The sequence below is a fragment of the Grammomys surdaster genome, unplaced genomic scaffold (assembly GCF_004785775.1).
Source record: "Grammomys surdaster isolate TR1022 unplaced genomic scaffold, NIH_TR_1.0 193, whole genome shotgun sequence".
NCBI lineage: Eukaryota > Metazoa > Chordata > Mammalia > Rodentia > Muridae > Grammomys > Grammomys surdaster.
Window position 1 is genome coordinate 7421538 of NW_021604638.1, and position 13599 is coordinate 7435136.

Sequence of the window (13599 nt, forward strand, 5' to 3'; positions counted from 1 at the left end):
AGGAGGCAACTGAGCCTGACACACAAGTGTGGAAATTCCTGGGTTCTGTCCCAGGACAGCGCTGCTCAAATCCAGCAGGGGGCAGTGTGGCCAAAGGGTTCTAGGTGGTCAAGGTGCACTGCCCAGAAGGTAAGAACACCAAGAACACTTGGTATAGCAGTGGCCATCAGAACTGATGTACTGCTCTTCGTTAGGATGTCACAACCCTGATGGGCAGGTCCAGCTTCGCTTCGGAGAAGATGGGAACCTGTTTCTTATCGAACACTTCTAACCTTCTGAGCGTGCCCGATACAAACGGTTCCATTCCATGTGCACAAGCACACGGGTGCTGCGTCTGACAACCTGCGTACTTGTGCACTTGGAATGCTGGGAATGACCCAGAGGCACTGCACCATGGGCCAAGGAGAGGATGGGCGCTTGGCCAGCTCCAGGGCTACAGGGAGATCCAGATGAGCACGCCAAGGGGCTCCTGAGGACTCTGCCTCCACAAACAGGCCACCACCCCACCCGACCGACACTCAGGCGCCCTCACCTACTGTGACCACCTCCTGTACACAAGGACGTCAAAGGAGAGAACAGTGCTACTGGAACTCACTACTGGAAGGATACATGGATTAGCCAAACACAAAAAATTCCTGACATTTAAAAAAAATTATTTCTAATTTTATATGCCCATGATTTGCTGGAAAAGCAGAGAGAACTGGTCTGCTTTTTTGTTTGTTTGTTTGGTTGGTTTTTTTGCTATTTTTTTCGTTTTCTGTTTTTTTCTTTTCCTTTTTTTTTTTTTTAAGATTTATTTATTTATTTTATACATATGAGTACACCACCATTGCTTTTTTCAGACACACCAGAAGAGGGGATGAGATTCCCATTACAGATGGTTATGAGCCACCATGTGGTTGCTGGGAATTGAACTCAGGACCTCTGGAAGCCCAGTCAGTGCTCTTAATGGCTAAGCCATCTAACCAGCCCCTTCTTTCTGATTTTCTTTTCTTTTCTTTTTTTTTTTTTTTTTTCTGGTTTTTTGAGACAGGGTTTCTCTGTATAGCCCTGGCTGTCCTGGAACTCACTCTGTAGACCAGGCTGGCCTCGAACTCAGAAATCCGCCTGCCTCTGTCTCCCAAGTGCTGAGATTAAAGGCGTGCGCCACCACTGCCTGGCCTTTCTGATTTCCAAGACGGTTTTTCTATGTAGCCCTGGCTGTCCTGGAACTCACAGAGACTGTCCCACCTATGTCTCCCAAGTGCTGAGATTAAAGGCATGGTCCCAGCTCAACCCCTGCAGAATTGATCACTGTCAAATACTCAGCAGTTCCTAACAAATTAAAACTGGTATATCTTCTAACCTAGCAACCTCACTCCTAAGTAGTCACCTTACATAAAAGAAAACATTTTACAGGCCGAAAGTAGAAAAGCCTCATCAGCCTTGGGATGGAGAGGCTGGGACGATAAGGTGGCACCACTGTCAGAAAGACTCAGGTACCAATCACTGTATGTCACATGACTTCATCTAGTGACATCTGGAAAGAACCATTAATAAATAATGTAGCTCATGGTGACCAAAGAAGACACAGTATGGGGCGAGGCCCCTCTATATCCAGCCAGGAGCATGTGACTACACACACCTGTCAAAACTCACCAGAGCCTACACACAGATGATGGTTTATTGTAGGGATGTTGGCCCCACTGCAGTCTAAAGGAGAAGCCCTCCACCCCCATCACAGAGGCCAGCCTGTGTGGTGCTTCTCTTCCTCAACAGGTCCCTACAGAGCCCTTACCTAAGGGTGAGGATCTGGTGTCAAGAGCCCTCCCATTCAGCTGTATCTGCACATGCAGACAAAGCATGAGGCTTGCTCTGGATCTGCAGAGCCTCCACATCCAGGCTGGTGTTCTCATAACCTGGCAAATAGCAGCCCAGGATCCAGACCACTTGAGGCAAAAGCTGACAGAAAGGGGCTGCTGACTGAGTCCAAAGCATGAAAGATCCTAGCCAGTGCTTGGTGGACAGCTTCTCCTCCTACAGCTGGGACCACCTCTTCTAGAACATCCAAGGGTATCTGCAGCTGGGAGCCCAGGAAGCCAGTGTTTGAATCTCACAACCTCTCTACCTGCCTGACGACTTTGAATAAGGAGTCAGCCGGGTGCCCAGTTCACGTCATTAGTCTTGGTGGCAAATGCCTCCACTTGTTAAACCACCTCAGGAGTGTCACTTTGTTTCTAAGGCAAAAGCCCAGGGTAACCTTGAATGTGTTATGTGATGGAGGATGAGCTTGAACTCCTGACCTCCTTTCTGCCTGCACCTCAACTCCTTACCCCTCATTGGGTTTTCTTGTGATGAAACAGGGGCATCATAGCACCTCTGTCTCTGCCAAGAGAAAGCAACGCACATGACAAAACCTCTCTTGAGCCATGACCATGGCATGCTGGGTACTGCCTCTTACCTGAGAGTGAGATTCCTTCTGCCAGTCCATATGGCAGATACGCAAAAATGATCATCATGCCGAACTCCAGGGAAGGCGTTTTCCTCAGGTCGATGTGCTTTAGCACATGGCACTGAAGTCAAGGAGGAAGGACAAAGGGCAGTGGAGAGGCATGCGGCAAGGCATCGGGAGGAGTGCCACAAAAGATGCTGAGTGGGGCGTGGTTACAGTAGGAAATTTCTCAGTAAGAGTTCTCTCTTTTAGAAACGAGAAATCTAACAAGCCATTCAAAAATGCTTACTTAGAGACTGGGGATGCCGACACAGGTCACTCTACTGCCTGCTCTCAGGGACTCACCACCCTGCTGAATGGCCTGTCTTTCCTGCCCCTGCCCCTGGGAACAGAGAGTCAGTGTTCCCAGGCCCAGCTGGAGTGGAGTTCCCATGCACCTGCCTCATGACAATACACGCTCCTTGAAGGCAGCCAAGTTTCCCACCAACATGGACTGTAGCATATGCCCTTCCCTGTTCGTCTGCTGCCTCTTTCCCTCTTTGCACCCTGCCCCTTCCCCTACCTCTCTCTTAGGCAGGATCTTGCTATCTGTCCCTGCTGACATCAAACCTGTGGAATCCTGCTTTGGTCTCCCAAATCCTGGGGCTACAGGCATGCACCTCTATCTCTGACATGCTGTTTGTGAGTGTGAGCCATTTGCCTGCACATATGCTCAGTGCCCACAGAGGTCAGAAGTGTCTGATCCCCTAGACCTGAGTTTCATGTGGGTGTGAGCCATCATGTGGGTATGGGGAACTGAACCTGGGGCCTCTTTAATGCAGACAGTGCTCTTCACTGCTGACCTGAAGTCTGGAGAATGCCGACACTGAGTGTCTTCCTCACTCTGATGCTGGGACAGCTGCTGCTGACTGTCTCCATGCTTCATGACTGTCTTCAGCTTCGGGCCAGAGGAGCAGCCTGAAATCTCACCAGGATGGTAGGAAACATACCTGGAACCAGGCAAGAATGTCCCAGCTGAAGGAGAGACAAACTGCTTCAGAAGGGCCATATAGCCTTCTGGAGACATGGGCCGGAGGGCTGCAGGACCAGTCTGGAGCCTGTCCTACTTCTGTGTGATAAACTGTCCCCAGCAGCAAGGGTCCCACTGCTTTAAGGAGCCTTTCTTTCTCCGCTTAAGAGCCCTTAACTAGTAAGCTGCACACACAGTATAAACAGCGTGGATGGCACTTACGTCCCTGAAAGCCCTGCCCACCCTTCCAGAGCAGCTCTTGGGGGTTTAGGGGGAGATGGTTTTCAGTGCTCTGACTCTGTGGTTAAGAGCCACTCCACTGAGCTCAGTTCCCAGCACCCACAACAGGCAACTCACTGCATAACCTTGGCTGTCCTGGAGCGTGACTCACAGAGATGAAAGGGTCTAAAGGTGTGTGCCACCACACCCAGCTTCCCCAAGGCCTCTGTGGGCACTGTATACATATGCATACTACACATGCACACCTTCCCCCAGTGAAATTAAATCTAAAACAACCTATGGTTTCTAAGAAAAGTCCTGGTTTTCTGGATGTGAAAACCAAGACAGCGATGGAATGACGTCATCTGCCATGGTTCTCATCCCCCAGCAGCGGAATGCCAGATCAAATCTGCCGCCTAACAGTGTGGCTTTGAATGGCATCCTTGCCATGGTCCTAGCACTCAGGAAGCAGAGGGAAGTGGATGAAGCTCTGTGAGTAGTGGCCAGTCTAGTCTGCATAGTGAGTTCCAGGACAGTCAGGGTCCTGTACAGAGATCCTGTCCCAAAAATAAAAAGAAAGAAAGAAGGAAGGAAGGAAGGAAAGAAGGAAGGAAGGGAAGGAAGGAAGGAAGGGAGGAAAGAAAGAAAGAAAAGAAGGAAAGGAGAGAGAATGACATCCTACAGTATGCTGGGCAAACCTGTCATCTGTAGGATACCACGCTCAAGGCCAGCTGAGGGGACCCTGCTGACTTGAGGAAAAATGTAAGTATCTGGACACTTCAAAGGTTAAATTTAAGAGTCCTTGGGCTTAGAGTGTTTCTCACACCACAGCTCAGCACAAAACCTTCTTTTAAACAAATCTCTACATTAATTGGGTCTTTGAGCTGGGTGGTGGCTCATGCCTTTAATCCCAGCACTCGGTGCTCTTGGTGCTCTTAACCACTGAGCCATCTCCAATCCCAGCACTTGGGAGGCAGAGGCAGGCAGATCTCTATGAGCTTAGTGCCAGCCTGGTCTACAAAAAGTTTCAGGACAGCCAGGGCCCTGAGGAAGCAGAGAGACTAGCAAGAGTGACGACATCACATCAAGCGTGATCCCCGCACCTGTGCCCCCATCTGAAAGGATATTAATGCTGAGATCAAGCCAGTCAGCGTGCCAAGAGCTGCGGAGCCAAAGAACATTTTGAGGAAGTAGCCGAGGGCCTGTGAGAACGTTTGCCACCCACTGACATCTGACATATGTTTTCTTGTTAGACCTTCAGCCGTGCTAGGAGAGAAGAAAACAGAGAAAGTTAAAGTGCTCTGACCCAGTCCGTGCAATTAGCATCACTCACGGCCTCTCAGAACAGCCTTTCCTGACATTCAACCCACCCGTCCCTGGAAGTTTCTATGGTCAGTCACCTATGTGTCCAGACACTGAGGTGGTTCCTGGGACTCGGAGGAGAGGGCAAAGGCTATTCTCAAGAGCTGCCCTGGGCAAATAGGGGACAGGTCCAAGAGCTCTGAAAATAGGGTGGGCATCAACTCAGACTGGGTTAGGGGCAATCCAGGAACGTTCCAGAGGAAATGCAGGCTGAGCTTCCATTTAGGATACAGGGAGTCCCGGTGGGGATGTGCAAGAGGCCTATCAGGCTGAAGAAACAGTGCCCATGGGTAAGGGCTTGAGTGTGAACATTCAAGTGCATGGAGGATGTAGGTTAGGGAGGACCTGTGAGAGCAGCAACCAGTACAGGGCCCATGGCATGATGGGAGGGTCAGTGGTGCACCCCAAAGGCCTCAGTTGCCAACTGCTGAGCAAAGGACTCCTAAGGTAAACTCCAGATGGGGCTCCAGCAGGAAGTCAGGTGGGGTGGAAGCTAGGGAAGAAATCAGAGCTTCAGGCTAAGAGGGGAACTCCGGGAGCCCTAAAAGGAGCAGGAAGGTCTTCCTTTTCACTGTGCTAGCAAAGCAGCTGTGGGAAGCAAGCCAACAGCTAATTTGTCCCCAAAGATAAGAGCACCATTAATAAGGTACTGTTCTTGATAAATCAGACACTCAAAGGGTACCTTGTTCTCCAACCTGGATTCAACTCCCACCCTCAAAGATGCCCACATCTGTCTGCCAGCCAGGTTTGCATCAGCAGCCAAAGTGATCCCCTTAAAACACACACTTGCTATGGTACCATCTGTTCCTAAATGTGAGCCTAGCCCAGATCCCTGAGCTATCTGTCCAATCTCTTCCCTCTGCCCTGGCCTACATGGGCACTGGCACTTCCTTGCAGGTCATTCTTTACTGTCCCTGACGCTGCTAACTCACCCGTCCCTTAGGACAGTACCCTCCTTCCCTCAGACATCTTTCCTGAGTTGGCCACAGAGGCCAACCCACTTTCAGGTCCCTATGAGGCAGCTTCTCCTTCAGAGCATGTGATGACTACAGTGGTGCTCTCTCCATCCTGTAACCCGAGTGTCCTGGGCCTAGTCAGAGGCCAGCCACTCAGTCTGTGTCTGTGGGATCTGCTGACAGAACTGTGAATTAGTTGGCTTCACTAACTACTATTCCATCTGAAAGGAGTATGATCTCTGACGACTGATGAAAAAGGAACTTGGTCAGGCGAGCCCAACTTCCTGGTCAGAGTCTCACAGGCTGGAGGTACATGATATGGTTCTGAGGGGTCGAAACTAAAAAACAGGTCCTCAGGGGCCAGAAGATGGCTCAGAAGACAGAAGTACCTGGGGCAAAATCTGAAGACCAACTGCTGAAAGATGGGTTCTCAGTTCCAAACTTTGTCTGTATGTGTACAAGTGCCCACAAACACAAAATAAATAGCAGTGTTAACTACAAAGAACTCTCTTGGCTGGGTGGTGGTGCAGGCCTTTAATTCCAGCAGTTGGGAAGCAAAGCAGGTGGATCTCTATGAGTTAGAGGCCAGCCTGGTCCACAGAGCAAGTTCCAGGACAGCTGAGGGTACCCAGAGAAACCTGTCTGGAAAAGACGAAAAGGAACTGTCTTCACACAAGTCTCCTTGTGTGGGTTCCTGACTGTCATCTCTGTCAGTCTTGTTTCCCAGCAGGTCACTTGCGGCTTGGCTGCCCAAATACCCTGTGGACCACACCTACATGCTCTATATAAGAATGCTATGAGGAGTCCACTACTGCTCAGGACACACCCGCTCAGACACTGGGAGTCCCTAACTAAAGACTTCTCTGAGCCAAGGTCTGTCACCTGGGAATTGAGTTGACATCAAAGGGGTACGGGTGACCACACATGTAGGTCTCACCCACTCCTCTGCCTCCTGCCTGGGAATCACAAAGCCTAGATGCAGCCTTGTGCTGTTAAACCTCCCCATCCTCTGAACAGGGTAAGAATAAACTCCTGTTTCTGCCCTGTGGCTGGATCCTCTCTTCAGAAACCCTGACATGGCATGTCTCATGCTAGAGCCTGAGAGGCCCCGGAGCCCCGCATGCTCATTTCTCCTATCCATGGTGTTAACAGCTTTCCCATAAACGACCTACTTCAGTGTCCCTAATGCACACACCTATTCCAAACCTCTCACTGTGACTTCTTTCTTTCCTTTTCTTTTCTTTCTTTCTTTCTTTCTTTCTTTCTTTCTTTCTTTCTTTCTTTCTCAGCTTTCTTTCTTTCTTTCTTTCTGGCTAAAATAGACCAATTTGCTGCTTGCCGCCAAAATAACTAGTTGTCATAGATGAGGACCAGTGCTTGGGACCTTCAAAGACATGGATACACGTTCCACCCTCAGGGCATAAGATGAGGTTCCCTCCACAGCAACTGACAGAACAACTGTGACAGCGGCAATCAAAGCTAGAAACAGTAACTGGGAAACTGAGGTAGAAAGATCAGGAGTTCAAGACCACCTTGGGTTATAGGAGAGACTGTTTCCAAAATAAACAACAAAACTACCAAACCATCAACTAACTAACTAAATCTACAAATAATCTAGAGTTAAAGAAGAATCAGAAGAGGCTTTACTTTGTGGCAACATCTGAACGAAGGCCCTTCATTTGCATATCTCATTTGTAAAGGTGAGATGCCTGACCACTCTGGAAAGAGCTGTTGACAGGCAGCATCCCCTCAGAGCCCAGGAGGAACAGCAGCTGGAGTTCGGTAGTTCAGAGGTCAATGAAAGAGGGACCAGCCTTCTATCTCTACTCTTCCTGCTTCTGACTGAAAACGCTCACTGGCTATCTGGCCTGGGGATGGGACAGCCTTTCTGGAACCCTCCATGGCCTTCCTGCCCCTCTTGCACTTACTTCTTTTTGGCCCACTGTGGACAAAGTTGGTTAAATTCCACTGGACTCTGAAGAGCACAGGCTCTGAGGAAATGGAGGCAGCCATGACAACGGAAAAAGAAGTTGCCCATTCTGCAAGTATGCAATCCAGAGCCACTTGCAGAACCTGCCTCAGGTGGCCTCCAAAGCCAGTCTCCCAGGAGATGTGTAATGATGACATCTTCTCCTGTTTCAAAAGTCTCTCTTCATCTTGGCAATTGTGTGGCAGAGACCTGGGAAAGCTGACATTTTCCTACTGACAGATTTTCTTTAAAGAAATTACAGGCAAAGCAATTGAGTTCTGCCCCTTACAATAAAAACAGCCCCTGCCATCAACTCCAAGTGGGAAATTCCTCATCTTAATGCTTAGCCAGCTCACCAGATGAGATGAAGGCGAAATCCAGAGCTTTCAGAAAAGAAAGTATTTTGGTACAAGGTTCCATGTAGCTAGGCCAGGCTTCAAACTCCTTATGTAGTGGAGGCTAACCTTTAACTTTTGATCCTCCTGCTTCTGTCTCCCACGTGCTGGGATTACAGGTTTGCATTGCCATGCCCAGTTCTATGTGGTGCTGTGGATTGAACGTAGAGCTTTGTACAAGATGGACAAGCACTATATCAACTGAATTAAACTTTCAGGAAATATCTTACAAAAGACAAAGGGTTGCTGTCAATACTATAAAGGCCTTTGTGGGGGCTTGATAGGAGTGGCTCCCATAGACTCATGTTTGAATGCTTGGCCCAAGGGGAGTGTCACTGTTAGGAGGTGTGGCCTTATTAGAGTAGGTGTGACCTTGTTAGAGAAAGTGCATCACTGTGGGGGCAGGCTTTAAGATCTCCTGTGTTCAAGCTAAGCCCAGTGTGACAAAGTCACCTCTCCTGCCTGGAGATCAAGATGTAGAACTCTCAGCTTCTTCATCTCTTCATTTCCATGTCTGCCTGCACTCTGTGATATTTCCACTATGACAATAATGGAAAGACAAAGCCTCTGAAACTGTAAGCCAGCCCAATTAAATGTTTCCCATTCCAAGAGTTGCTGTGATCATGGTGTCTCTTCACAGCAATAGAAACCCTAACTAAGACAACCTTACGGCATGACGCTTGACGATTTCCTACCTAAAACTATAGGCATTTTTTACCAAGAGGAAGTCAGAGTGAGGACAGTGGGTAAACATGTCAATAAATCCAACGTGATACCCAACTGATGATGTTATCTTAGACGATTTTATCAGCTGTGCTCTAAAGGAAAAGTTACAACCTAATGTTGGGGTATAAGCCATCCAATCAGAGCACTGACAGCAATCACTCCTGAGAGAAAAGATCCACGCATGTCACATATAAATGGCCTACACGCCGGGCGGTGGTGGTGCACGCCTTTGATCCCAGCACTTGGGAGGCAGAGGCAGGCGGATTTCTGAGTTCGAGGCCAGCCTGGTCTACAGAGTGAGTTCCAGGACAGCCAGGGCTACACAGAGAAACCCTGTCTCGAAAAAACAAAAACAAAATAAATAAATAAATAAATAAATAAATAAATGGCCTACACTAGCCTCAAAGTCACTATGTAGACAAGGATCACCTGGAGTTCTCGCTCTCTTTCTCTTTCTCTCTGCCCCCCGCCCCCATCTCAGACAGTGTCTCTCTGTGTAGCCGTGGCTGTCCTGAAACTCAATGTAGACCAGGCTGGCCTAGAAGTCACAGACATCAACCTGCCTCTGGCATCCTGAGTGCTTGGGATGTAAAGCCATCACCGCCTCGGTAATATATACCTGTTTTTAAAAAAATAAAACAAATTTTCACCTTCCAAAGTCCCCTTTCCACAGCAGCACCTCAGACATATAAGGAATCTGTCATCTTCTTTCAGAGCTGTGAGAGAGGTATCAAGCAACCAATAAAGGAGGGGAGAGGCTGTCTGCCCATCTGCCCTGTGGAGCCGGACATGGCAGCCGATTCTTACTGGTGAGCACTGGCCCACATTCCATTCAGTAAGCCAGGGTTGCTGCCCAAACACTAATCCCTCACATGGCTGACACAGATCAATCAAGGGAGCATATCCCAGACCCACTGCAAAAGAGCCTGTGAGGTGGGACCTGGGAATGTCATTTCTGAGAAGCCCTTCAAAGATGCTGAGAAACAGAGGTCAGAAAACACAAACTCAACTCCCTGTAGCAGCCTGGCTGTGACATGCTCCTGTGGCACAGGCTGCTTGTCAGAATGGCAAGATGCAGTAGTGAGCTGACCACACAGGAGCAGCCTGTCCGCACTGACCACACAGGAGCAGCCTGCGCGCTGGCATCAGTGTGCTATGGGGACCTTCCAGTCTTCCCTACTTACTTGGTGAGGACAATGGAGACTGCATCGTTGAGAATGCTTTCTCCAAACACCAGCATGTTGAGCACAGGGTCCACGTGCAGTGCATTGAAAATTGCAATAGTGGCGACCGGGTCGACTGCAGATATCAGGGAGCCAAATGCAAAACTGCAGAGAAAGAGAAACGAGGACAGACTCTGTAAACCGTGCTGCTGGACCCACACAGCTGTGCCTGGGGTGTGATGCTAAGATGGCAGCCAAGGGGCCAACAGAGAGACTGTGCGTTCCTGCTCAACCCCACGCCTAGCAGGAGCAGGGAGGCCAGGACAAGGTCTGGTTTTCCAGCAGCAGTAGCAGCACACTCCGTTGTAGACACTGCTGTACTGAACTCTATTGACCCTAGCACACACTGCCCAGCTTCCTTGGCCAGAAAGTCCTATAAACTATTGGCTTTAACCTCTTCTCTGCCACCAGGTCAACTGTGCCAATTGTAACCAAACCTAGCCTCCACTCAGAGTTGCAACATCCAAGAAAAAGCCAAAAGCCAGTGGCCACCAGAGGGTGCAGACTGGGCTGCTGACTAGAAGCTGGGCCCTCGGGTCTTACAGGCAGCATTTGACCATAAAGTCCACTGCCACCAATACCACCTGCCTAAGCTCACAGGCAAACCTCTCCTTACCACATGGGCACTGGCCCCAAGCTCTTTACTACTCTTACGATCTAGCCTGGAGCAGTGCCCCTGTCCTGTAGCCGGAAGCAGGGACTCAGGCCAACTTAGAAAGTGGCCATGTGGGTTGGGCTAGAGCGATTGCTACGCATGCTTGAGGCCCTCGGTTTGATCACAAGCAACATAAACTAGGTGTGGGGGCACATGCTTGTAACCCCAGCACAGGGGGTGTAGGAGAAGGGGTGAGGAGTGCAAGGTCACAGTCAGCAACACAGCAAGCTCCAGGTCAGCCTGAGGTATGAAACCATCTCAGGAAACCAAAGACATAAGACAATGCATGGAAACGTGACCACTAGGAGGAGGTGGGTTGGATTCATTGACTGGGGTCACTGAGTAGCCCTACAGAAAGAAGAGTGCTGGTGGAAGGAAGCAGGGCAGTCAACTCCTCCCCCTAAATCATCAATCCATAAGGTGGCAGCTCATGGCGATGGAGGCAAGGGTCTGAGGCGGCCAGGAGAGAACCAGAGCCCGCAGGATGTTCACCTCCTGTTCCCACACCATGCCTTCCTCATCAAAGGTGAGCACATGCATGCGAACTTCCTGTTGCCCTCTCTTGACTGTGTCCTCAGGATCTGTGTGAGCACAAGCCAGAGCCACAGACAGAAGGTAGGCAGTGGGGTAGGGAAGAGGACTGAGGAAAAGCAGCTCTATCCAGCAGCCAGGAGGTCAAGACCCTCAGGCCCTGCACTGCCAACCAGACCCAGGCCTAGTCTCTCTGCCTTTTTGTCCTTGTTACACGCAGTAACAGCAAGGAAGATCGGCAGCTCAACTGTGCCCTAAAGGGGCCGTGGGCTGTGCTTGGCAGGTTTCAATCGAGTGCATTAGGCAGGCAGTCTCCGGTCTCCCTGCCCAGCACCCACAGCCTATGGGGGGCTGTCTTCCCGCCTTCTAGTTGGCTGCAGCAAGGAGTTCCAGGGTGGGTGTAGTACACAAGCTTGGACTAGCTTTACCAGGCCACTGGGGGAAGACTGACCCCTGGTGAGGTGCCAGGAGCTGTCGGTGTTCCACATGAATGAACAAGGGGAAGCGGACAGCAGCGAGGGGTGAGCTGCTCCCGAGGTCCGAGAGGAACATGTCCTGGGGATGCTGAGCTAGAGCCATCACGCTCAAGACTTTTCAGCCTTATGAGCCAACAGCCCTTTTCTGTTGTTAACTTTGGTCCTAGCTGCAGGTACATAGCAAGAAGCCTGGCCAACGTACTTTGTTAGCTACAGCGGCCTTTTGACCAGAACTCTGGGATCAGGGTCCACAGACACGCATGGAGAGAAGGGCGCTAACACAGACACTGGAGATGCGGCTGGGAGGGGCTGCAGGTGCTCACAGCACAATGTCTCCATGCCTGAGTCACACTCTTCAGAATACAAAGCTGAAGACAAGCCAGCACATCACATTGATGCCTGCTGGGAACTCAACTGGTGTGGGTGGGGGGGTCTTTCTGAGCACAAGTGGTCTGAGGCCCCACAAAGCCTGGCCAGCAGTGGTTCTACACTTACCCTCAGGACCCTGTCCTTGAAGGCTCAAGCTAAAAACATGTTACATTATTCTCTCCCTCAAAAGTTAGTAGCACCAACAAAACCTGAAAAGACAGGACAGTGGGACTCAGTGAGGGACAGGACAGGCGAAAGAAAGAAAGAAAGAAAGGAAGGAAGGAAGGAAGGAAGGAAGGAAGGAAGGAAGGAAGGAAGGAAGAGGGGCAGGGGAGAAAGGGAGAAAGGGAGAGTGAGGAGAGCAGGCTGTCAGGTACTGTATTCTACTCAGGACAAACACAGACATGACTATGTTCTCTGAAGAGCAGAGGCTGCGACAGGCAGCCTACGGGTTTATAAGAAAAATGGCATCAACACTCAAAAACTGGAGCAATGGGCTGGGTGTGGCACACCATTAATGCCAGCACTTGGGAGGCAGAGGCAGAGTTAGAAGTAGGCAGATTTCCATGAGTTCAAGGCCAGCCTGCTGTACAAAGATTTCCAGGTCAGCCAGGGCTACATAGTGAGACCCTGTCTCAAAAAAACAAAGAACAAAACAGAAGCAAGGTATGGTGGTACACGTATAACTCAGCATTTGGGAGGTGGAGACAGGAGGATCAGAAATCCAAGGTCATTCTTAGCTACACAGCAGATTCGAGAGTAACCTGGTCTACATGAGATACCATGTCAACAAAAATGACCTTAAAAAAAACTAACTGAAATAAAATTAGAAACCTCACCATAAACACTTGCAACACTTCCTTGGCTTTTAAAAATACTCACTTGTGTGTGTGCATGTGTGAGGGTGGCAGGTGGGATCCCCTCCCAGCCTCTTAGCTAAGAAAAAGCGTAGATGATCGTTTTAGCAGAGCAGCCTCAGACATACAGCATCCACCCAGCACATCAAGTCCTGGTTCCATCCCCAGCCGAAGAAAAGCCTTTTAAACGTCTCATAACTGCAGACCACATGTCCACATGGCAGTCAGGAGGAGCTGTGGAGTACTGCCCCCTGCAGACAACAGTGCTTGCCTGTGGCCACTGTCAAACCTCCATTCTCCTGGCAGCTTCCCTGTTACGGCTCTGCTGTTCTATACAGCAGTCCCCATCTGTTGGACAGAATGCCAACAGAAAAGGGGCATCTGCACAGGGGGAGGCTGGCTGGGGCATCTGCACAGGGGG

The 13599-nt window shown here is 49.9% G+C and overlaps 1 protein-coding gene across 3 annotated transcripts in view; it reads right to left on the bottom strand.

The window, feature by feature from the left end:
• Positions 1-13599, bottom strand: part of Slc9a8 (solute carrier family 9 member A8) — a 55881-nt gene that overhangs the window by 16238 nt on the left and 26044 nt on the right. For all 3 annotated transcript variants that reach the window (XM_028769702.1, XM_028769701.1, XM_028769703.1), the window contains 3 exons: positions 10252-10395; positions 4787-4925; positions 2441-2546 (listed from right to left, as the gene is read on the bottom strand). In XM_028769702.1, coding sequence (XP_028625535.1) covers positions 2441-2546; positions 4787-4925; positions 10252-10395 — 389 coding nt within the window. The remainder of the gene's footprint in view (positions 1-2440; positions 2547-4786; positions 4926-10251; positions 10396-13599) is intronic.